Source organism: Babylonia areolata, chromosome 26 (assembly GCF_041734735.1).
Source record: "Babylonia areolata isolate BAREFJ2019XMU chromosome 26, ASM4173473v1, whole genome shotgun sequence".
Lineage (NCBI taxonomy): Eukaryota > Metazoa > Mollusca > Gastropoda > Neogastropoda > Buccinidae > Babylonia > Babylonia areolata.
In genome coordinates this window covers 16,538,661-16,565,198 of record NC_134901.1, presented here as the reverse complement: position 1 = coordinate 16,565,198, position 26,538 = coordinate 16,538,661, and the positions used below count along the sequence as shown (strand labels likewise).

The window sequence follows — 26,538 nt, the reverse complement described above, 5'->3', positions numbered from 1 at the left end:
TGAGTTTATGTGTGTGTGTGTGTGTGTGTGTGTGAGAGAGAGAGAGAGAGAGAGAGAGAGAGATTTATATCATAACTATTTCAGTGTCTATAGTTTTCTGGCAACAACATATCACTGTATTCTTCTTCTACTACTGCTACTACTACTGCTGCTGCTGCTACTATTACTACTACTACTAATGAATGAAATCTGTATAGCACATTTTTCCAAGAGAATTCAGACACATTTCACTGACTACCACCCATTCACACTCAAAAACGACAAACCACACACTGCCATTCACAAACACACCCATGAACAAAAAAATCTTAAAATGACAGTGGAGGCGAAAAGAAAAACAAACCACCTTTAAAATATGTTACTTTATTCAAGATGAAAACAAAAGGTGTATTCTTTCTAAACAGTTGAAGAAAAAGTTAGAAACCTTTTATTACCAAATGAGTCTGGTCAGGGCATGCAAAGCATAAACAAATTTTCAAAATCAACATTCACTAGGCTTGAACACCAAAAACATGTTCAAAATCATAACTGGAACACTAAACATTCAAATAAAAATTACACACTGGCAAGCATACACTAACATACATGGAAGATATACCTTCAATAAAGACTAGTTAAAGCAATCAATATTGTGATCGCAACTCAACAAAAACGTTATCTGTATGCACCAAAGTACACAACATAGTTCTTGGCACAAAATATCCCCCTACCCGCTTTATTCTGAATCATAAATAACAACCAGTTCAGGTTAATTACATTCATTCTATTCATCACAATCAGGTCAGATGATAGTCATTCTATTCATCACAATCAGGTTGGATGATAGTCATTCTATTCACCACGATCAGTTTGGATGGCAGTCATTCTGTTAATCGCAATCAGTTCACATTACAATAATATTCACCTTCATGCCATAAAGCATTTAACACCCACAAAACAAATCAAATACCGAAAAGACTTCAGGTGACCAGCATGCAAACACCTGTAAATGGTAATATTGCCAATATTGCAGGGTAAAAACAGTCATACACGTAAAAGCCCACTCGTATGTTATCCCCTGAAATTTGTCTACAAGGATGACTTGTTCTGCAGATGTCCTTTTCTTGTTTTCCCCTAAACTTTGTCCAAAAGGAGGACAGATTCTGTAGGTCCTTTTCCTGTTTTCCTCAGAAAGTTGATCCTTCTCATCTTGGAGGGGAAAGGACAGATTCTGTCATGCTTTCCGCTAGAATTTGCTGCCACTGAGAGATAGAATCCAGCAGGGAATCTTGAAGAAGCTTGGAATGATGCTGAGGAAGATGGTGTTGCCTGTCATGTATGACAGGATAAAGCCCAGCTCACGCATCGAGTAGCGACGGGTGCCTGGGAGAAAAGAGGTGTTTCTTTATGAGCCAGGAGAATTAATTTTTTTTCTTCTGATGTGTGTGTGAGTACGTGTGCATGTGTGCTTGCGCACGCGTACACATGTGTGTGTGTGTGTGTGTGTGTGTGCGCGCATGTGTGTCTGTTTGTGTTTGTGCGCATATGTAATGAGCATGAATGCATGTATCAAATGTGCATGTACATGTGTGTGTGTGTGTGTGCATGGAATGTGTATGTGTGTTAGTGTGTGTTAGTGCATGTGTGCATGCATGAGTGCATGCAATGAGTGTGTAAGCATACAACGAGTGGGTGTGGGTGTACTCATGTCCGCATGTATGTGTGTATGCGTGTGTGCATATATGTGTGTGCGTCTCTGAGGGGAAGAAGAGGGGATGCATGTTTATCTTTATATCTCTTCATGTGTTCTGTGTGTTGAAATTACTATCTACCTATTATATGCACCTGTGTGTGTGCACACACACGTGTGTGTGTGTGTGTGTGTGTGTGTGTGTGTGTGTATGTGTCTCTGCATGTGTCTGTGTATCAGTGCATACTTATGTACATACATGTGACATTGTGTGTCTGCAGTCTCAGTGAGAGTGTGTGTGGTTGAGCAAGTGCACACAGAATGTGTGTGTGCATTGCATGCACCATGCCTACGTGAACACAGGTCAGTCATAAACTCACTAAGTACCATCAGTGGGAACGTTCAGCCAACAAGACAGCAGCACAAAAAACAGAAGACAAAGATCTGCCAAGTGTACATAAACAAACGAATGGTCACAGGTCTCACCATCGACATCCACAAAGCCGTATTCAGCACCCAAGTCCCCAGTGATCAGAACACGCCCAGTTTTCTTCATCACAGCTGGGTCTGAAAGGAAAAACACAACAATGAAGCAAACAAGTTAAACACACACACCACACACACACACACACACTTTGTCTAATATCACTAGACTGTTATAGTGAAAAGATGTCAAACTAAAGAATGAACACACACACACACTGACAGACAAAGTAAAACCCGATAATAATCATATTTTCTGTTTTTCAGTTGTTGTTTTTGTATTCAGGTTTTACATTCACACACACACCTTTGATAAAAATGACCAAAAGAGAAAGTCCACTCAAGCACAGCAAGAAAGGGGTGGGGAGGATTGGGTGGGGTGGGGATTAAGCATGGAGGGGTACCTATCTACCTGACACCGACAGAATGACAATATCTATTAACCTTCTCTACTGGTTTTTTTTTTTTTTTTTTTTTTTTGCTGCTCCCTATCTGCACCAGTTCATTGGCATACCTCATCCTGAGCCACCCCCTACCCCACCCCTCCAACCCCACCCAAGCACCCCTCCTTGCCCCCTATACACAGCCATACATACGTTAGTTTGCTACAGTCTCAGTCTCAGTGCTGGCAGTCCACATGGAACTAAGAATTACAACACTAAATGTGGGCAGTGATATTCTCCGTTTTCATACTGACGTCCTGGGATTTTGTTTATGTGCACACAAGTATCTTTTTTTTTTGGTTATTCAAAAATATCAACAGCAACGAACAAAAAAGAGAGAAAAAAAAAGCTTGCTGACAAAAAAAAAAAAAAAAAAAAGAAAAAAGAAAAAAAAAAGTAATCTTATTTACAGCCTTGCAAGTAAGATCAAGTCACGCCAACACCACCGTCTATAAAACCATGTAAACCGGCAACCTGATGCGGGTGGTAAATATTATCATCAAACTGAACATGTCATCTAAGGTGTGTGTATAAATACAATCACCAACACCTGTTTTCTTTACCTGTTGGCTATCCCCTTCACTGCTCAACTGTGGGGGAAATGAGATCAATCAACATGGCATGAAGCAAAAATGAGATCAATCAACATGGCATGAAGTAGAAATGAGATCAATCAACATGGCATGAAGCAAAAATGCAGCCACTCCTTTTTTCTTTTTTTTTTGTATTTATAAATGGTGTCGCTGATTCTGCTGATCAAAAGCTATGTGGTCCCAAGAGGAGGAAGTCCAAGTCACAGGATGACGACCAACATCCTGACCTGTAAGCTCTGTCTTCTCTCCTCTCTCCGTGAGGCGACAGCCCTTCAGTAGGCAAGCATACTCACCACCAGCGGTGGTCGAGGGGTACAACAATTTTGAAGTTAACCAATAATAATACAAACCATTGTAGGACATTGTGAACTGAAGTCGAGAGTACATCTGATGTGGGTCGACAGCATTCTGAATGATTAACAAACAGGTGGCGACTGGAAACACACACACACACACACACAATCACACACTCTCAAACACACACACACACACACATATACACAGAACACACACACACATACTCAAAAATACCTACAAATACTCTCTTTCACACACACACATCCACAACACACAATCAAAAAACCACACCTGCTGCCAGATGAGCAACAGCAAGTCCAGCATATTCTGGAGATTCTGCAGAATCCAAATCCCCAAATTTCACTCCCTGAAACATAATCCAAAGCCTTATTATCTAACAGCCCCTGAAGCACAAAACAAAGCTTTATCATCTGACATTCATGGCAACATAATCCAAAGCCTTATCATCTAACAGACGTGGTAACATAAACTAAAGCCATATCATCTAACAGACTTGGAAACATATTCCAATGCCTTATCAAAAACAGTACCGGAAACATAATCCAACAGTCCCTGAAACATGCTCCAATGCCTTATTATCTATCAGTCCCTGAAACACGCTCCAATGCCTTATTATCTATCAGTCCCTGAAACATGTTCCAGTGCCTTATTATCTATCAGTTCCTGAAACATGCTCCAATGCCTTATTACCTATCAGTCCCTGAAACATGTTCCAGTGCCTTATTATTTATCAGTCCCTGAAACATGTTCCAGTGCCTTATTATCTATCAGTCCCTGAAACATGCTCCAGTGCCTTATTACCTATCAGTCCCTGAAACATGTTCCAGTGCCTTATTATTTATCAGTCCCTGAAACATGTTCCAGTGCCTTATTATTTATCAGTCCCTGAAACATGCTCCAGTGCCTTATTATCTATCAGTCCCTGAAACATGTTCCAGTGCCTTATTATTTATCAGTCCCTGAAACATGTTCCAGTGCCTTATTATCTATCAGTCCCTGAAACATGTTCCAGTGCCTTATCAAAAACAGTACCGGAAACATAATCCAACAGTCCCTGAAACATGTTCCAGTGCCTTATCAAAAACAGTACCGGAAACATAATCCAACAGTCCCTGAAACATGTTCCAGTGCCTTATTATCTATCAGTCCCTGAAACATGCTCCAGTGCCTTATTATCTATCAGTCCCTGAAACATGTTCCAGTGCCTTATTATCTATCAGTCCCTGAAACATGCTCCAATGCCTTATTATCTATCAGTCCCTGAAACATGCTCCAATGCCTTATTACCTATCAGTCCCTGAAACATGTTCCAGTGCCTTATCAAAAACAGTACCGGAAACATAATCCAACAGTCCCTGAAACATGTTCCAGTGCCTTATTATCTATCAGTCCCTGAAACCTTATTCAAAGCCCTATTATCTATCAGTCCCTGAAACATGTTCCAGTGCCTTATTATCTATCAGTCCCTGAAACCTTATTCAAAGCCCTATTATCTATCAGTCCCTGAAACATGTTCCAGTGCCTTATTATCTATCAGTCCCTGAAACCTTATTCAAAGCCCTATTATCTATCAGTCCCTGAAACATGTTCCAGTGCCTTATTATCTATCAGTCCCTGAAACATGCTCCAATGCCTTATTACCGGTATCTATCAGTCCCTGAAACCTTATTCAAAGCCCTATTATCTAACAGTCCTGGAAACATAAACCAAAGCCAGTCCTGGAAACATAAACCAAAGCCCTCTTATCTAACAGTCCTGGAAACATAACACAAAGCCCTATTTTCTAACAGTCCTTGAAACAAAATCCAAAGCCTTATTATCTAACAGACCTAGAAACATGAGCCAAAGCCTTATTACATAACAGTCATGGAAACCATTTTGGAACCAGTTTTTCCACCCCTAAACTGAGCCCTCAAGATACTGTAAACATGGACCCATTTCAGAATCAGTTTCCCCAACCCAAACAGAGCTCCCCAAGATACTGTAAACATTGAGCCATTTTGGAACCAGTTTTTCCACACACACCCAATAGAGCCCCAAAGTTAATGTAAACACTGAGCCATTCTGGAATCAATCTCTTAACCCCAACAGAGCCTCAGAAGTACCACTGTCTGGAACATTCTACAAAACAGAAAAGTAGGTCCCTTTCAGGAAATGGACGGACGTATAACTGTACCATACAATGCAGAACAGACATTAAGATGGGTGGGACATTTTTGGAATACTGACAAGATGTGGTTTGGGTCCAGAGGGTCACTAAAAGGGAAGAAAAACAAAACAAAACCAAACAAACAGAAGTTAAAATGTCACCACCAAAATCTGCATGGAAGTAACCCTACTCATGCATTTGCTGACACCATGTAGGAATGTTTGAAAACAGGCTTACCTGAAAAGTTTCCAGTCGTTTGTAACTCACATACACACATATCAAAGGTTGGTCACCATAAACATGTTCTTAACCCTTTCGCTGCCAGGAAAATAAGATTTAAGTGAAATCTATTTGCCAGGGTTTTTTCACAAAAAACGGGTATAAATTTTCAAAAAATTCTGTGCTCTTTGTTATTGGAGAAAGACCCATAAAAGTATATATTTTCTGAAAGGGAAATGAATAAAGAATACAAAACACATGATGTTTTCCCATTTTATGCATTTTAAGTGACATGCTGTTGTTTTGAAATCAGTGTTTTGTTTTTTGTCACATTTTCAACTTGTTCATTACAAACATTAGTCTGGTAATTTGCACAAAAATATCATTTTCTGGACAAATGGATATCTGCACACACAAAATCATACTAGAACAACCACAATATAAAAAAAACTGAAAAAGAAATAGATGCATTGTGACTTCTGCAAGTGATAATATGAATGTGAGGCCACGCCCCCTCAGTCTCCACCCCCCTCCTCTTCACCCCTCTCACACCGTCACGTCATCAGACCGCGTTGGCTGAGTGCCAAGAAAATAGCTCATACGGTGCCCTGCTAAAAATTCGTCTGCTAGAGTTGAACAGCCTGCATCACTCACTGATAGTTGTATCTTGGCCACTCTCTTGATTGCTCCCTTTATTTTCTATCAAATCGTCCTATAAATGTTCACCACTGTCTTCTCCTTCGAATTTATGCTCCAATTCTTTCTGAGCATTAGCTAAAGAAAGTAATCTTGGTTGATTTAGTTCGTCACGATAGCGTGTCTTGAGCACGGCGTCAGTCCGACATTTTGTTGAGCGAGCGAGAAGAGGAGCCAGGCAAAGACTGCGGCCAGTAACCCAACCAAAACGTTCAAATAAAGGACTGCCTTATGACGCAGATGGTGTTTCTAGCTATGAATAGAATCCAGAAAGATTCCCCAAGCTAAAGCTACCAGCATTTTTGTCAACGAACTGAATGCAAAGCAGGGAAAAGTCAGAATATTTCGATGACGAGTTATCTCGTCATGCAGGCAGCCTAGGGGTTAAATACTTTTCACACACACACACACACACACACACACACACATGTGCACACACACACACAACCACACATTGTAGGATATTTACCATATGTTTGTTCTTGTATAATATTCATACACACAAACACACATTTTCAGAATATTCCCCATAAATTTGTTCTGATATCATTTTCTCTCTCTCACACATACACACACACACACACACACACACACGCACAATGCATTTGTTTTCCTTGTAATATTTTCATACACACATACCCACATATATAGGATAGTCACCTTAAATTTTTCTTTGTACAATTTTCACACACACGCATATGCATTACAGGATATTCACCATAAATTTCTCTTTATATAATTTTCACACATGCACTGATGTTACAGGAAAATTCACCAAAAATTTCTCCTTGTATGATTTTCACACAAATGCATACATTCAGGATTTTCACTATAAATTTCTTCTTGTATGATTTTCACACACACACGCACACAAACAAACACAATATATTCACTATAAATTTCTCCTGGTATAATTTTCAGACACACGCAAACATTACACGATATTCTCCATAAAATTTCTTCTTGTTTAATTTTCACACACACACACACACATTACACAATATTCACCATATATTTCTCCTTGTATAATTTTCACACACATGCACACACACACACACACGTTACAAGATATTCACCATAAGTTTCTCTTTGTCAAATTCCCCCCCACACACATACACATTTCAGGATATTCACCACATATTTCTCTTTATATAATTCTCTCACACAATTACCCACATGTTACAGGATGTTCACCATCAATTTCTCCTGTATGATTTTCAAACACCCACACACACCAATACACACACACACAATGCAGGATATTCACCACATATTTCTCCTTATATAATTCTCTCACACAATTACCCACATGTTACAGGATGTTCACCATCAATTTCTCCTGTATGATTTTCAAACACACACACACACACACACACACCCACACACACCCACACCCACACACACACGTGTTACAGGATATTCACTTTGAATTGGTCCTCCTTGACTAGGCTTGTGATCATCTCTGTCGTAACCAGTCCTGGCCACAGGCTAACGAATGCCACCTCGTGTTTCTTCAGTTCCTTGGCACAATCTGCCGCCATGCGGTCGCACTGTAATTTAAAAAAACAAAAAAACCCAAAAAAAACAACAACAACACACACACACAAAAAAAAACCCTTTGTTACTTCAAATCCTGGCAGTGTTTGTTGAATTTAGGGTACAGATGTTTTCTGATCTCCCAGTTCAGCATACCTGCTAGTGCTTGAACCCTATTCATGCGTATACACATGCTTTTTTTTTTTTCCAGTTTCCCAGATCAACATATGTGCAGACTTACTAGTGCCCCTAAGTGTGTATAACATGTGGAATGAAAAATAACACATGCTGAAGTTCCAGTAAGTCATATCAGAGTTGGTGGGTTATGGAAACTTGAACATGCCCAACATGAACATCCCCTGAAAACAGAGCATGGCTGTCTGAAGTGCGGGGTAAGAACAGCCATACATGTAAAAGCCCACTCAAAAATACGAGTGAAGGCGAGAGCTGCAGCCCACAGACACAAAGAGAAAAGGAGATAACTAAACATGAACAAGAGAGGCAAGGCCTTCAAGACTCACTTGTGATAAATTAAGTCCCCTAGCATTAATTACAGAGTAATTTCCCTTTTTTACTATCTGCACCAAAACGTTTGCAAAATAAATAAAAATTCCATGCTTAGCAAAAGAAATTCCTGTTTGAACAAAAAATGATAATAATGACTCCTCTTGTTGTTGTGTCAGAATAAGAGGTCAAAGTGTCAAGTTTAGAGAATACAGAAAAATATAAATATAACAGTAAATGCAGTTTGCATATAATTAGGCTTCATATTTTATTTTTTTGTGCCCATCCCAGAGGTGCAATATTGTTTTAAACAAGATGACTGGAAAGAAGTGAATTTTTCCTATTTTTATGCCTAATTTGGTGTCAACTGACAAAGTATTTGCAGAGAAAATGTCAATGTTAAAGTTTACCATGGACACACAGACACACACACACACAGACAACCGAACACTGGGTTAAAACATAGACTCACTTTGTTTACACAAGTGAGTCAAAAAACGTTAACCACATTCATAAACAGAAAACTATCTAATGATTCCACCACTCACAAGCAGGAGTAGCTTTCTCTTTAAAAAGAAAAAGAAAAAGAAAAAAAAAAAGAAACGTTGCGGCTTTGGGTTCAATCTCTGAACTGTCAATGACCAGGAGACCAAAACAAAATCAAATCATCAATACTGTAACAGCATGAAAAAATAGCTTTTTGTTACCAGCCCTAGCTTAGACATGCAAAAACATACTCAAAAGTTTTGATATTGCCTAGGGTCAGACAAATTTGTGTGTGTGTGTGTGTGTGTGTGTGTGTGCGCGTACACATGCATATTCACGTACACGTTTGAGCTTGGGTGGGTGTGCTTGCGTGATGCATGCACATACTCATGTTTACATGTGCGCTCTGCATGTGTGCATGTTTGAGTGTGTTTGCGTGTGTGTGTGTTGGACACATGAACGTACGTGTCTACTACACAAGAGCGTTTCTCCCCACCATGCCTCCCTCCCCTCACAAACAAGTCCAGAAACGACATGTCACCTTACCGCTTCTTTCCCAACGCCATAGGCGACATTGAAGAGGTAGGACAGTCCTCCGACTGACGACACGTTGACGATCAGTCCTTGTTTCCGTGGCACCATCAGCTTGGACGCAAGCACAGAGCACCGGTAGTGATTCCTACACACAGGGAGACAGGTTATACGTAATGTACCATCTGCCCACCCTAAATTTTACAGATCACATAGCTCCAAAAGTGATTCCTGTTCACATGAAGACAGGTTATACATTATTAGTACCACATCTGCCTACCCTAAAATCTATAGATCACAGAGCACCCATAGTGATTCATGCTCACACGAAGACAGGTTATATGTAATACATCTGCCCACCCTAAATTCTATAGATCACAGAGTACCCATAGTAATTCCTGCTCGCATGAAGACAGGTTATACATTATTAATACCACATGTGCCTACCCTAAAATCTATACATCACAGAACACACATAATGATTCTTACACACAGGAAGACAGGTTAAACCACATCTGCTACCCTAAAATCTACAGATCACATAACACCCATATCGATTCCTGCTCGCAGGAAGACAAGTTAACCCTTTGAGCCCCAAGTTCCTGAGCAATTTTAACCCTTCTGCCTGAGCTCCTGAGCCAAAATTTGCAAATAATTGGTATTAAACCCTTTTAGCCCTGACCACCGCTTTACCGGTGGCAGAGAAAAATGACATAATGCCCAGCCACCGGTTGAGTGGTGCGTAAACACTTGAAGCGTGTTAAGTCTCAACCTGGCCCGTCAGTGCAGAAATCAGGGACAAAACGTGCGAGAAAACAACTGTACACAACGCAGCAAGTAACTGATATGCTTGATGATTTATCAGAAGTAGAGTATGACAATGATTACTCTGATAGTGAGGTGGAATTCGAATCGGATGATTTTGCTACAGATAGTGATGTTGAAAATGAATCTGAGCATGCAGAATCAGTTGATCAAAGGAGGCGTGTCACGTTGAGACTCTGCACGCTTCATGGTAGAAATCGATCTTTTTTATCCAAAGCACATGCACAAAACACAGTGAAAAGGTGCGGCAATGTTGGTACTACGTTCGCTGACGTCAGAATATTACGGTTTTTCTGATTGGCTCTTCAATATAAGTCAACCAATAGCAAAACACGACACAAGTGTTCACGCACCGCTCAACCGGTGGCCAGGCATTATGCCACCCCTCCCCACCACCGGTAAAGCAGTGGTCAGGGCTCAAAGGGTTAAACCACATCTGCTATCCTAAAATGTATAGATCACAGAGCACCCATGTCGATTCCTGCTCACAGGAAGATAGGTCATACCACATATGCTACCCTAAAATCAATAGATCACAGAACACCAGAAGTAATCCCTGCTTCATAGGAAGACAGGTTATACTGGATCTGCATTACCCCAAAATCTATACATGAGAACCAGTCAACAAAAAAACGTCTACATTTTTTTGGGGTGGGGGTGGGGGGTGGGGAGGGGGGGAATAAGTGCTTCACATGCACTGACAAATTAATGCTAAACTGGACCATCACCCATTGTGCTTTCACTGTGGTATGTGTCCTTTCCCACGGCTCTCTGTCACACCCCGTCATGTTAAAGGGCCAAGGGGTTTAAATGGTGAACAAAGCAACACTGCAATACCAGAAACTGGAAATGAGAATGAGAGATAGGGGCTTTCCCTGCATGTTATACTGGGTTGGTCAGCTGTAGACATGAGGTTTCTTTTCTTCTTTTGTTCTTTCTTTTTTTTTTTTTTTTGGTGGCATATTCCTATTCAGTATTGTATATTACTGACTTGATTGAAAAAGAAAAATCATGCATGGCAGGTGGCTTTGTTACACGGATTAAGAAATAAATCTACATACAGGTTTATGGATCATTTTCATTTATTCTTTAGAAATGACATTAGTCATTAGAGAAAGGACGCATGCACATATACACACAAAAGGCAGATTACATTGCTTGTAGCTGTTGATATTTCATGGGAAGGTCACAATTATTGGTATGCATGCGTATGTGTGCACATGCATGTGTTATGTATGTGTGATAAGGGTGACGGTTTTGGAACAAAGCTCTTTCGCACACTCATATACACACAACACACAATGCGCACACAGATACAACACATGCACGCATTCATTTTATGGAAAGGGAAAACAATCACTGGACACACATTTTGTTTGTGAAAATATGCATGTGAAGCCTCACTCCACACACCTTAACCCAACATTGTTGATTTCATCCCAGATTCCAATATCTTGTTCCCAGAATGGTGTCTTGAAGGAATCAGCTATTGCCTGCAACATTCACATGTCACATCTATTAGTGGAAAAAGAATTTCCCAAACACTGACACTACCAGTGTCGTGTGATATGCAGTCTGACTGGTCATCATACACCCCCGTCAGATTTATCACTAGCGTTATCATAGTTATAATTATTATTACACCTTATAACTCGAAAACACACAGCCATACATCGCTTGCCTAATATTGTTTTCGGTTAGTAGCCATGGAAATACATCAGCTGTGCAAACCTGGAATTCACTGAAAAACTGCATTTTTCAGTCCATCACTCATATCCTCCTAATTCAGTCTAAAGTCAGTCTCTTGCGAGCAGTCTCTACATAATCAAAGCACTCCATTCTATTATTTATGTTATCAATTTTGTAATCTGCTGATCCACAACTAATTTTTCCACGCATGCATGCATGCATATATGTGTGTGTGTGTGTGTGTGTGTGTGTGTGCGTGTGCATGTGTGTTTGTGTGTGTGTGTGTGTTCTATTATCTATGTTATCAATTTTGTAATCTGCTGATCCACAACTATTTCTTCCACGCATGCGTGTATGCATACGTGTGTGTGTGCGTGTGTGCGCGCATGTTTGTATGCATGTCCTCGTGTGCTTTGACTGACTGACAAGTCCTTGTCAAGCGTTTTGAGAGGTTAGAAAGCTGTCTATACATGCACTGTCATTACCATTATCATTATTATTCTTATGATCATTATTATTGATTGTGTAGGTATATTTGTAACACTGTATTGTTGTGCATCGAATTTATGTGTGTATCTATGTATGTATGTATGTATGTTTGTATTGTACGTATGAGTTTGTAAGCGCGTGTATATGTTTATTGTGCATGATTGTGAGTTGTGGACTGGGTGTGTTTCGTATGCGTTTGTGTGTGGATTGTAAAGCGCTTTGTGCAATGAGGAAGGCGCTGATAAATGTCCAGCTATTATTATCATTACTACTATTATGATTATTACCACTATTACCATGATGTAACAGGAGTGTGGTAACTGACCTGCACCCCACTGTACGCATTGTTCACCAGAACGTCCAGCTGTCCGTCCTGCTCACGGGCGACCTGATCAAACAGTCGCTGGACGTCTTCGTCTTTGCTGTGGTCACACTGCAGGGGAATGCACTTTCCTCCTTTCCCTGCCACCTGCGTCACGCAGCTGTGTGTTGGGCAAACTGGCTCCACAACAAATCAGACCGACTGAGCATATTCAAGTAAGGAGATAACTTATTCTCTGTTTCAGTTTCCGTTTCTCAAGCAGGCGTCACTGCGTTCAGACAAATCCATATACGCTACACCACATCTGCAAGGCAGATGCCTGACAGCAGCATAACCCAACGTGCTTGTCAGGCCTTGAGTGCATTGCTTATATATTTGTGTACCTATCAGAGTGGATTTCTTTTTACATAATTTTGTCAGAGGGCAACACTCTCGTTGCCACGGGTTCTTTTCCAGCGCGCCAAGTGTGTGCTGCACATGAGACCTAGGTTTATTGTCTCATCTGAAAGACTAGACACTCAGTTTTCCAGTCAAACTTTGGAGAAAGGGCGAGAGTGGGATCCAAACCCACACCCTTATGAACTCTCTGTATTGGCAGCTGAGCGTCTTAACCATTCTGCCACTTTCCTCCTCTTAACAGGGCTTCTGATCGACTGAGCAAATATACATGCAATGATAATTTGTTCACTCACCAAGGCTCCTGATAACACATAAATACACACTGTGTCCCTGCTATTTTGATAATGGAGAGGGTATGCTACACATAAAACAAGCAGGCCCTTGCGGTGTTCTAGAACATTTCTAGAATGAAGGCATGGAAAGAGTGAAAACTGAGAATGGCAGCTCAGTCTGATGGAAAGAACATCTGCTGTAAATACAAATTCTTTCGCTTCACCACTTCTTGGCCCAGAAACCTTGACGATTATGAGTGTAAGTTATGGCTGCCTTTTTATGCATGTAGCAATGCAGATTTAACTACATTGTGTGGCAGCAATGTAGTGAGCCTCTGAAGTGGTATAGGACTCCCTTGTGCAGTACTGTGGTAAAATAGTCCTTGGGACCCCCAAGATATAAAATAGTCCTTGGGACCCCCAAGATCTTTAACATATCATATACCCTGACTCACTTACAAACATACACACTTTCACACCACACACACAGACAACACACACACACACAAACATACACACCTCAGCAGCTGTCTCTTCAAGACTACCTCCTATCTGATCACCTCCCCGTCTCTTCAGCGTGCGACCTGCCACAGAACAATTCATTTCAACAAATACACAAACAATAAAAACTGCATACAACCTGACATGTGTGTTCCTATACCCATAAAAAAAAACCCAAACAGTATCCACTGGATGCTTGGACATCTATAGAAAAACTGTTCAAACTATTTAAATGAGATCTTTGCTGAGGTTTGGTTTGGTTCAGGACACCAAGTATTGGTCAATTGACCGGGTCACCACAAAACCAATGGGTCATTTTCATGAGAGAGAGACAGAGAGGGGGAGGAGGGGGTGGGGGTGGGGTGGATGGGTGGGGTGTTAAAGACCTGGATACTTAATTCCCTAAGAACAAAGTAGTTTACCATGCATCCAAATCAACACACCATTCCTATTTCAATGGTGATTGACAGCCAAAGCACCAGACTATGGATGCCAGAGACGTCATTTGCGAAAATTATATTTCAGCATGTGAAGAAGAAAAATTTTAATTCATCAACTGGTCCAATATCCAAATACTGGATCTGAAATCGTACCATATGTGACTGATATTGGACCAAATACAGGAAAAAGACACAAACAACAATGGTTGAAGCAAATATGGAAGAAACATTTTATTTCTGAGCTTTCCTCACGGTTTAGTCATAAGCAAACAATTGCTAATAAAATTCTTTGTAATACCAATTGGCTGAAATGAAACGAATCTTGGTCTTTGTAATACACTCTAAATGCTAGGTTTTTAGCTTTTTTGCCTGATTTGTATTATTCACTCCTCCAAACATTTGCCGGAATGTTTGTCTGATTGTTACTGAACTACATATACTAGATACAGGAACAGATGTGTCAGCAGCAGACAAAATGTTTCCATGAATTTAGTGTATAAGCTGTCAAAATTTTCTATGCAAACACCACTGAGATCAATGACGGAATAAGAAAGATAAACCCACTGTATTTTCAACAAAGCGATTGTTGATGGTCATTTTACAGTATGTGTCCCAGTATGGGGAATGGGTATTAAAACCACCAGCCATTAACCGTTTTTCATAGTGGTCCTGTAGGGTTCGTAACCATTCTCTCTCTCTCTCTCTCTCTCTCTCTCTCTCTGTGTGTGTGTGTGTGTGTGTGTGTGTGTGTGTGTGTGTGTGTGTGTGGTGTGTGTGTGTGTGTTCAGCAGAATGACATGAGAAATTTTATACCTCGAGCTGGTAAATCATACCACCAGTCTGATATTACAAACTTACTGAGGTACAGTATCAAAATTACACTCTCTGCAAAATAAAACTGACAGCATGTTGCCATCTCATTTGAAAGAAATATATACATTCATTGTTTTCATTACTATTTTACAGTTTCCGATAATTCACACCACATTTATCACCAGAGAGATATTAAAAGCAAGGGTCACATGGAATTCAAAGCAAGATGTCAGACAAAACAACCCAGATGAAATGAATGAGTTTACCCTTTTTCTTTTTATAATGTTCCCACTATTTTTTTTTTAATTTTTCATCTGCAGGTGCAAATGAAGACAACAACCCAGGGAATAAAAAATCTGACCACATATATGATACATCCAATGTTTTCAAAAATGGATAAAGGTATGATTTAGGAGAAGGTATAATTTCCAAGCCTTTGCATATATATATATATATATAAATACACAATTGACAATACCTTTGTTTAAACATATCTCCTTTTAGTTTCCCGGCTTTCTGGAAGTTTTGAAATTTTTTGCAGTGTTCATATGCTTGTTGTCAGACCGCGCACATACACAGAAACAAAGTTCCCTTCTTTTTACAGATCTGATCTGGTAGTCAGAACCCCCCCACCCCCACCCACCCACTTTTTTTTTTTTTTTTTTTTTTTTTTTTTGCAACTGAACAAGAAAAATGATAAGCCATCATAACGATACGTACATGGTGCAGTAAATGTGTACAAGTACCTGTAATGTAGACAGTTGCCCCGGCAGCCCCCAACTGCAGTGCTATACCTTTACCTATTCCTCTAGTGGCACCCGTCACAATGCACACTTTTCCTGCAAGTGGTTTCACAGAGGCCATGTTTCTCCTAGAGAACAAACAAACAAATATAAAAAAAAAAAAAAAGAAGAAGAAGAAGAAAAAAAGAAGAAGAAGAAGAAGGGGAAAAAAAAAAATGAGAAGAAGAAAAAAGAAAATTGAAAACACACACACACACACACACACACACACACACACACACACAACATACTGAAAGACTGACACTGAAATACAAGCCAGAGCTACAGTAAACTCACATTACATACATACTGTTTTACATCTGGTCATTGTTGTTGCATACTATCCGGTACCAGTTGTCATAAATAAAAACAATCTTTGGTCATTACTTTATGACTATGTATGTGCATGCATGTCATGTGTGTATGATGACAAAAACATTGAAATGTTCCGTGTCATTAGTTGTACAACCTTAGTGACAGTGCAAACCAGAAGAATAAAGGTGAAAACAAACAACAGAGATTAACCATTGCCTATAAGATGTGAGATGACGTCCTGCAAAAAGTGTTGCCAAAGTGCCTGTAACAGTATTGGACGTCCACTGACGTCCTGCATGTATTTTGATTTTTCCTTCATCGGAGTTTGGTACAATGAACATAAACAGACTCTGAATGGATAGTTTAATGTGTCTGGATTAAAAACGTAAATTTATGTGAGCATTTGTCAGGCGGAAGACCCCTTTTTCTCCATAATGATTTGCTAACTTGACCACTTGGAGCAAGCGTGTCAAGAGAGTTTGCCTCACATGCCAAAAAGGCGGCAGACACTTTGTCATGTGAAGACAGTGGTCCCAATCTGTGGATTTACACAACTCAAACACGCTGTGCTGATCATTATGCATGAGTATAATGATGAGAGATGGATCTGCCTTGTCTTACTATTTGTTTTAACTTGAAGGTGATGGCAGTGACGATATCTGGTAACATTTGACTCTTTTTTCAGCCCATCCATCCAATCACTGATCAGACATCATTTCTGAGCGACTGACCATGACTGACAGTGAAGGTGTGGTACTTTCACATAATTTGAGAAGAGGAGGAGGAGAGATAGAGGCATGGTGTAAGACAGTAGTTCAAAGGCCAGACAAAGGGTAGGGTAAAGTAGGGAAGGGAATACCATCAAAGCGCTGACTACTCTAAAAGGGAACACTCTTAGATGTAAGAAAAGCTTGACAGCTAATTCTGAGAATATGACTGACTCTTTAAGTCCTGACCAACAATAAAAAGGAGTAAATCTGAAGGGGCATAAAAAGCAAAAAATGGCTAAGTTGTTTCTAACAACGCCCCAAATCCTGATCCTGATCACACACACACACACACATATTACATACATATTACAAAATTCTCTGGCATCAACTGGTACAAGTAAAAAAAACAACCCCAAAAACAACAACAAAAACTCTAGTTGATTGTTCCTGGTTTCATGATCATAATGATAGATGATGATGATGATGATAATACTGATGATGATTCTGCTACTACTACTACTTATAGTAATGTACAATTGTAGACTATATCTCCCCAGGAACTCAGGGAGATGTGCATGAAAGAAAAATTTACAAATTACATAATCACTAAAATAGGACTTTCTTTCGATGTTCAGCAAACTCAGTTTTGCCAGGATCGCTCGTGCAGACCTGTTGACTAAATGCATTATCTTCAATTTGGAAGGTCAGCCGTCATCACTGACTCTTGTTAACCTGTGTGCGCAGAGGCGTAAGAAAAAACATAAAAATAGGTCTATTTGGGACAACAAAAGAATAGAAGAGGGTCAAAAGCAGCCTCAGTACCCCAACCACACACCCCTGAGTTCAGCTCCGGGGCAGCGTGTTGCTGCAGGAAAAAAAATCGGTTCAACAGAATTAAACAAATGGATAATCAATTAATATCGGTTCAACAGAATTAAACAAATGGATAATCAATTAATATCGGTTCAACAGAATTAAACAAATGGATAATCAGTTAATAGTTTTACGTTTCTCCTCTCTTTTCCAGATGCGGCGTCAGTACTTTCGAACTTTGCACAGCTTTTTGTAGTTATTTCCCCTGTGCATTCTTTCACGTCTCCAACAGAGGTGTTATCTGTTTTTTGATTGGATACTGACTGTTCTGAACCAATCAAATTACAGTTTCTTGACGGTATTGTTATCGTTTTTCATTCAGTATGGCTGCGTAAACATGTTGTTGCCAATCGCCAAATGACAGAACTGCATGCTTATTTGAGAAAGTATTTACGACTTCATATTTACAAAAGCAGCTATTTTGGGTAGCATTTTACAGGTTAGTGGGTTTCTTTGATTACACAATGCACCGCCAACGAAAATATTTGCCAACTTAATGCAAGAAAGGCACATTTTTTGTGAATTCTGTACACATACATACGTACAGACATACATACATACACACGTACACGAATACATATATACATGCATACATACACACATACACATATAATACATACATATATGTATGCATGCATGCATACATACATGCACACATACATTTATTTGATTTACCAGTCCATGTCGATAAAATGCAAAAGTGTGTCAGAATACGATGAATAGAAACACAATCAAACATACAAAACCAGAGCTTGTTCACAGAAATAACCTGGAAGACAACTGTACAGTAAGATGTAGTCGAAAGCCATACAGTTATATTATTAATTATTCCCATTATTATCTGCTATGATACGAAAACAAGATTGGAAAAAGAATAAACAGTTTGGAGGATTAACAGGTGTTTTTTGTTTTTGGTTTTAGGAAAGCAACAGCATGTTTAGAATTTTTTTAAATCCTGATTTACTATGGAGTCTGGTACTTTAATGTTAAAAAGTGCTTTTTAAAATTGAAACATGCATAATATTTATAACGACTTTTGTATAAACACACAAATCCACACACACACACAATTATCACCTTCACATTTGGTTTAGAATTTGCTCATAATCAGTCTTGCAAGTCAACCTTCTTAACTCTAAGTTTCTGTGTCAAAAATGCCCCCCCAGCACCAAAAATTTGACAATAAATGCTCTCATTCACATGATTCAGTTTTTGTCAGAACAACACAGTTGACTTCAACCTTGGTTCTGGGGTGGGGGATGGGGGAAGGTTAAACAATTTCCTATTGCACTGGAAAGTTGGCTGTCAAGTTTTGTTACAGTGTGAAAAACTGTTATGACCACTTGATGTCTACTGAAGTTGCCTATGGAGGTGAACTGTCTTGTTGACTAAAGTTGCCTGTGGCAGTGGAAGAGTTATGCATTCTCCATGTTACCTACTTTTACGCACTCTTCCCAGCACAGCTGGGTTCACCTGCTACTGCTAGTGGTCCATATCTGTCTCTGCCGATTGGTTCAGACATACATTTATCTGGCATTATATCAGTACATGGCAAAACTCGCAGATAGTCAGCACATGAGTGTGGATGTTTACACACACACACACACACACACACACACAACAGATGATGACATTAAAATGTCATCCCCCCCCAAAAAAAAAGAAAGAAAAAAAAAAAAGTATACCATAAAAATAAACAAGGTAAAATTAATTTTTAAACGAAATTTGGCCAAACAGAGCAAACCATAGGCCTAGTTTGCATCAGTTTGACATGGTAAGTATCCATTCCATTCCATTCATTCTCCTGCCCGGGATGGGCGTAGAGGAGACATGAGGGACGATTCCGTAGTCAGACGACGCCATCCGGTTTTATCTTCTGCCTGTCGTATCAGCGTAGCGCTATCCATATTGGTCCATTCCTTGATGTTGTCCATCCAGCATTTGGCTTGCCTCCCTCTTCGCCTACCACCCTCTAGCGTTCCCTGTAGAACTGTCTTTTGCAGTGAATTGTGGCGTGTCACATGCCCGAACCATGACAGCTTCCTCCTTTTGACCACTGCTAAGTAAGTATATGTAACACCAAACATGGAGTATAATACAAACTCCTCCTTTTAAACATTCCTTTTTATATATTTTTTTCAATTTTTGGTTCCAATATGTTGCTTTGAGGAAGGGATGTTACTGTGATTCTTCTGTGTTTCTGAACTCCCAAGTTCACTTGTATGAACTAGAAGTCTCTCATATACTTGATGTGTAGCCGTTTTTACCTTGCCTTGTACTGGTTATGGCCTACAATACTGTCTTCTTTTTCTTTCCTTTTTTTTTTTAAGTTGGGGTGGAGGGTGAGGGATTTTGTGTGTTTGCTTTTCTTTTTAACCTGCCACGTAGACAGCCATACTGCATTTTAGAGGGTCTACAGTTTGTAGGTGTTCCATTTATTTTTACCCAGCAAAGTGTCATGTTGGCAACCATGCTCGTGACAGCCATGCTTAGTTTTGGGGGGTAAACAATTTGTAGATGTTGCATTTCTTTTTACTGTGCCATGTTGGTAACCATTCCTGGTTTTGAGGGGATTGCAATATGCAAGTGTTCCCTTTTTTTTGTTTTGTTTTACCCTGCCATGTAGGTAACGGCACCCTGTTTTCAGGGGGTTTGCAAGTTGAAGGTATTCCCCTTTTTTTAGGGGGTAGGTGATCAAGATGGCGATGCGAGGACTGGAGGGGGAGGAGCTGTTGAACAACCTCCGGCAGCTGATCTACAGCTTTGAACCCTACATCCGGGAGGCCGGGTCTGCAGAGCAGGCAGAGGAGACGCTTCTGCACCTGGAGGAGAATGATGAAAACTTTCACAAGTTGGTTTTCTCTGTTTCTTGTTTCGTTGCATTTTTGTTTGTTTGCTGTGTGTGTGTTTTTGAATGTCCATATGTATAAGGATGATAATAATAACAATAATAATGATGATAATAATTTACATTCATGCCAGCAAACATACCAACAAGCCTTAAAATATATGGACATACCACATTCTTACATACATACTTTTCTGCATTGTGTTGATCAATGTATATAATCATAACCAGCTGCTGTGGTGAAGTGGTTAGCGTTGTGGACTGATGGCTTGGAAGACATGGGTTCGAATCCAAGAGGAGGTGGGTATTTCAACCCGTGGCTGGCTCCTACCCAAAGTTAAGTGTGTTATGGGCTTAAATGGGAAGACTTGGACCACACAGTCAAGTATCATCCACTCACGGTTGCGCCTTTGGTAGTGTTGCTCTAATTTCCTGACCAACACTGCAGGTGTCTGTATCTGTCAGGCCTGGTTGACATGGGTATATCATTATGACAGGAAGCGCGGCATACAGCCTTGTCACGTAGTCCCAAATCTAAATGGACCTCCATAGTAGCATCATCATCATCATCATCATCATTGTCATTCTCCTCCCACTTCATCATCAGTATATATATATATACATATATAAAAGCCCCAAATTATGTGTCCATCCATGTCCTACTTCCATGGTGACCTGTTTTGATACCCTCTCACTTCCATGGTTGGGGTGAGTCTTGTCAAGGTCTTCAGTGTCGGCAGATTCATGGGGCATTGCTGTTGGAAGGACGTGGTGGCAGTCTCCACGCTGGAAGAGATGCTCACTCAGTTTGACTCCGCGACTGAGCCATTATTGTTGTCAGTAGTGTGCTAAGTAGGTGGTGTCCTAAGTATGTTAAATCAGAACAGGTGCTACCGAACACTACCAAAGTGACTCAGCAGCAGTGCAGGGTCTCCTCTGGTGTGTGGCCTTCTTGTGACCTAACATCAATGATTCCCTGTGAACTGCCGCCACTGGCCAGTGACAGATGAACCCAGGTGTGGCTGTGTATGGGGGACTCGGAATGATCAGTATGGGAGTAATCCTGTAATGCCACTGGAACGGTGCAGATGATAGGGCAGCAAAAAAACCAAAAAAAACAACAACCCAAAATCATTGGAATTTTGTTTGTTCATATGTCAGTTTGTGTTTAGGAAGAAAAAAAGAATTGTTCAAATGTTTGTAAAATGTTAGCATGTGTGTGTTTGTGATTGTGTTTGTTAGGTATGTGGTGTGTATGTGTGTGTGTGTGTTTATGTGTAAGTCTGTGTGGGTGCATGTATGCCTCTCTCTGTGTGTGTGTGTGTGTGTGTGTGTGTGTGTGTGTGTGTGTGTGGTGTATATGCTTGTACACAGGCATCTGTGCATTCAAGTGCACACATACACACTTGCACACACACACTTGCACACACACACGCACACGCACACACACACACACACACACACACACACACACCATCTCTCTCTCTCTTTCAGTATAAATACTCTTTCAGTAATGGCTCAGAAAAAAAAAGAAGTTTGAAAAATTTATGTAATTTCAGCCTTTGCTTTTTAAAATTTAATTATGTATTTTTTCCACTGCAGACATGAGTTTGTGAAAAACCTGAAGCGAAGGCTGGACGAGTTGGTGAGCCCTCTGATAGACGATGAACTGGAGAAATACTCCACAGCAGGCCACATCGACACAGGCAGCCAGGAAACGCTCGTCACCCGCATCACCAAAAGCATCACACAGTCCAAACAGTATGTGTTGCTTTTTTTGTTTTGTTTTGTTTTTGTCATTTTTGTTGTTGTTGTGCTAACACAAAACATACACAGACACAGTTCTGTTTCTTTTAGTTATATTGTCTTCTGATTTATGAAGTTGATGTTTGGTTGTTCAAGGAGGAAGGAAGCTTTTCTGTCATGGACTCTGTGAGAGGTGTTGACAGCTTGAAAGGGGATGCACAAATTAACTTGTGGCCGGAAGGCAGTGACTGTTAAAAGAAAAGGTTTATCCTTCAAGGGTCAGAATGCATCTGGTAGACTTGGCGGGCAGTTAGGTCTAGAACTACATTGGCACATGAAAATATTACATTGTTGTACTGGCATGGTAGGTACATTAATACCTAGTCATTACAGCAACAATGTAGTGTGTGCGTGTGTGTTTGTGTGTGTATTTGTGTATCCCTATCTTAGTGATAATGCCCTGATCTATGCAGCAATTTTGAGAGTTATGGACAAAACGTTCTGTATGTGGACATCATTTGGCCAACTGGCATTTTTGTATCAGATTAAAACGTCTATTCACGAATTTGATTTTAGGCAAGTAAGTGCATAAAAGAAGAATGCCTGCCAGTGTACCCTTGGCAGACAAAGGGAAAAAGAACACTGAATATGCTCACAGAAGCAGGAACGCTGATCAGTGAAGTTCTGATCCCTCTGCAGGTTTACGGACTTGAAGCAGAAGCTGAAAAAGAACATCGACGAGGCCTCCTCACAGCTGGTGAACCATTTTGAGGATGAGTTTGGGTCGGAGCGAATGGGCCAGGAGCACTGGGTTGAACACAGTAAACCAATCCTTGGGCTGGAAGATGAGGAGGTATCTACGTTTAATAGCATGTTCGAGCAGGTTCGTGCGTCCGCTCTGCTTCCTAGATCTGATGTTAACCATAGTGGTCTGTTTGTGAGGTTCCTTCTTGAGATGGTTAGCCCGTAGAGAAAAATCTGTGTTTGGGTTGTTGTTTTTTTGTGTGTTTTTTTTTCTTTCTAAATGATCTGTTTGATTCCCTTTTTTTTTTTTCTTAAAAAAATTTTTTTTTTTCTTAAAAAAATTTTTTTTTTTACAGTTCTGCAATAGACTTTCTTCCTTTAGATTTATTTATATCTTTTGAAGAAACATGTTATTTCTAATCTGTGTAAAATTTCTTGATTGTTTGAATTTCTTCACACATTTTGTGGATGCTGTTGATAGTAATATCTTTAATTAGTAATAGTATGGGATATGATTTAGGATTTTTTTTTTTTTAATCTATTTCATCAGTGAAACAGTACAAGGGATGATTAAAATATTGTGTTTTTTTAATCATAAAAAAGCCCCAGACAAATGGACTAGACACTGGCTTTTGTTTTCAGTCATTTGCCTGACTGGAGAATTGTAGTTTTGGCATCTTTCTGTAAATGCAACCTTTCTCCTCTATAGAATTCTTTATTCTCAAGGATGAACCTTACAATGTTGGTGTACAAAAAAAAGCCAAAGTTAGCAAAATTGTAATGCATTCTATTGTCCATTGGATAAAAGCAAACTGGTGTCTTTGTATGAGTGTTTTATTTGTACAAATTACCAGATAATCAGAATGGGATTCTTTAATGGAGATTTCCTGGAACAGGACTTTGGCTTTTTTATTTTTTTTGTTTTTGTTTTTTTGTTTTTGGTGGGCTGGCTTTAGCATGTCTAGTTAATGTTAATTCTTTATGGACATATGGGCATGATGGGAATCCATCATGTGGCCATTTTCTTCCTTTTTCTTCTCAAATTTTAAAAATTTTTTTATAGTGACATTTGTATAAAATGTAATGTTGTCAACATTCTTTAAACAACGGAATATAATGTATTGTAGTTAAATCAAGTTGAGCATTGTGTGTGTGTGTGTGTGTGTGTATATATATATATATATATATATATATATATATATATATAAAGAAGGTTGATATGGAAATTTGAAAATGCTTTTTCAGTTATGTTCTTCGTCAGACACATTTTTTTCGTCAGAGGTGAATTTGTAAGAATGATAAGAGAAAAATGTTACTACTTGTTTATAATTTTTGCTTGCATGTCTTGTGATGGTTTTGTTCTCTTGAGGTTGGGTTTAGAGTTAATGTTACTGTTTTTATGGATGCGTCTGAATTCAAGTGTCTGAATGTTTCAGTTTATAGGATGGAAAAAAACAGCATTCAAGAATATCTTTATGGTTACAAAAATATGTAATTGTTGTTGGCTACTGAAGTTATGAATTCAAACAGCTCCAGAACAGGAGTCAGGCTGTGCATGCCAGTTGACATGTTTTAGAGACTTAATAGGTTTACGTATTCACCCAGGCACAAGTTCAGTAACACATAGCATTAGTGCCTTTGTAAAACTCTTTGTGGTAAAGTCATAAATTTAATCATTTCATAAACAGTTCATTGCCAGTCTACCTGTGATTTCTTGTACAGTTCTTTGAACAGCAACATTTTCAGCAGCAGCATCTCTGATAGAAACGGAACAGTTTGAGTGGTTAGTGTGTCAGACTTGTAGCCTGAAGACCCACAGTTCAAATCTCAGCACTGGCTGGAGTTTTTTTTTGTTTTTTTGCTGCCCTACAAATGTACTTAGCCTTATCTGCTATTGTTAAAAAACTCTTTTGATGATCTCCCAGATCAGCCTAGCTGCAAACTTTCCAGTGCATTGATTTCCTTTGTGTGTTTTCACATGCAGAACGGAAGATCAAGTGCACATGTTAAAGATCCTGCAATCCATGCCGGTGTTCAGTGGGTTGTATAAACACAAACATACCCTGCAACCATACCCTGAAAACAAAGTATGGCTGCCAAAATGGGGCAAAAATGGTCATACTAGTAAATGCCCAGTTGTAGATGAGAGCGAAAGTGGGTGCTCAAGGACAGAAAAGAAAGACGCTTTAACCCTCTCCATACGAACGGCGAAAGAGACGACGTTAACAGCGTTTCACCCCAGTTACCATCATCAAAATATTGCAAGGGGAAGGCTCTTATACTGAAGACGTGAATGTTGACAAAGAATACCACAATTCTTACGACAGAAGCTAAAGGTTGGGTCATTCAGACACCCACTGGACATCCGAGGGGTGTGTGTAGAAGAGAAGAGAGGACTGGCCGTACTGAGTGAGTTAAAGATAGCTGTGCAACAATAACAAAAATGGAAGACGCATCACAGGTGGCCATCAAGGCTCATGGGCACATGAATTACTGCAGTTATACTGATATTCCTCTAAGCATTTCATTTTCAGAAACAAGGGAACATATATCAGTTCAATTCTTTTTTTTTTTTTTTTTTGGTTGGTAATCTGCACATTGAGGCTGGTTTCTTTATTCTGTTTTTGAATTGATTTGGTTTTTTGTTTGTTTTATTTATTTATTTTTTTAAGTGTTTGCTATGGTTTCAGAGCTTCACTCATTCCTGTGGTGGTTTTTGATGATGTGAGAGCAGGTGTATGTGACTGGCTTCATAAATGGGAGAGGTAGTTGGAGGAATAACACATTTTGTCTGATTTCTTTTGAGTTCATCAGGGACAGGGGTTGGAATAAACAAACTTATACAACATTTACCGGTAGAATAGGGAACTTCATTGATTAAGTGTCACCTAAAACTGTCAGATTTTGTTCTGTTTATTTGTCTAGGTGTCCACGTCCATTAGGGGAAAGAGCAATCTGTGCTTGGAGAAATGAAGTGGAATGTAACAGACAGACAGACAGACAGTCAGACACACACACACACACACACACACACACACACACACACAGAGAACCTCTGTCCGCCATTACATTAAACACCCACCCACCTTGCTTCATTTATTCACAAAAGCATACAGCCACAACCACAGTCCTACACCCCTCAT

At 39.7% G+C, this 26,538-nt stretch overlaps 2 protein-coding genes across 4 annotated transcripts in view; one reads left to right on the top strand and one right to left on the bottom strand.

The window, feature by feature from the left end:
- Positions 1 to 353: 353 nt before the first annotated feature.
- LOC143300200 (dehydrogenase/reductase SDR family member 1-like) lies at positions 354 to 18,260 on the bottom strand. The gene is made up of 10 exons (XM_076613764.1): positions 18,192 to 18,260; positions 16,124 to 16,248; positions 14,143 to 14,207; positions 12,956 to 13,099; positions 11,866 to 11,945; positions 9,643 to 9,775; positions 7,995 to 8,120; positions 3,777 to 3,852; positions 2,156 to 2,236; positions 354 to 1,362 (listed from the first exon to the last, which is right to left on the bottom strand). Exons 2-10 carry the CDS (start codon positions 16,239 to 16,241, stop codon positions 1,226 to 1,228), a joined length of 960 nt encoding a protein of 319 aa, XP_076469879.1. The 5' UTR covers positions 16,242 to 16,248; positions 18,192 to 18,260; the 3' UTR covers positions 354 to 1,225.
- Positions 18,261 to 18,366: 106 nt separating this feature from the next.
- Positions 18,367 to 26,538, top strand: part of LOC143300257 (protein broad-minded-like) — a 68,715-nt gene continuing 60,543 nt past the window's right edge. The window contains exons 1-5 of one of the 3 annotated variants that reach the window (XM_076613849.1): positions 18,433 to 18,496; positions 20,061 to 20,120; positions 20,741 to 20,908; positions 22,508 to 22,666; positions 23,351 to 23,534. In XM_076613849.1, the coding sequence (XP_076469964.1) occupies positions 20,757 to 20,908; positions 22,508 to 22,666; positions 23,351 to 23,534 (495 nt within the window). In that variant the 5' untranslated portion in view covers positions 18,433 to 18,496; positions 20,061 to 20,120; positions 20,741 to 20,756. Of the gene's footprint in view, positions 18,497 to 20,060; positions 20,121 to 20,740; positions 20,909 to 22,507; positions 22,667 to 23,350; positions 23,535 to 26,538 lie in introns of all 3 variants that reach the window. The other 2 variants (XM_076613850.1, XM_076613848.1) reach the window with 2 other exon arrangements.

Coding starts and splice junctions, on each gene's coding strand:
- LOC143300200 (XM_076613764.1), bottom strand. CDS start 16,241: ATGGCCTCTGTGAAACCACTTGCAGGAAAAGTGTGCATTGTGACGGGT. Junction 14,208..16,123: donor GGCAACTGTCTACATTACAG/GTACTTGTACAC, acceptor GTTCTGTGGCAG/GTCGCACGCTGAAGAGACGG. Junction 9,776..11,865: donor ATCAACAATGTTGGGTTAAG/GTGTGTGGAGTG, acceptor CCCTGTGTGTAG/GAATCACTACCGGTGCTCTG.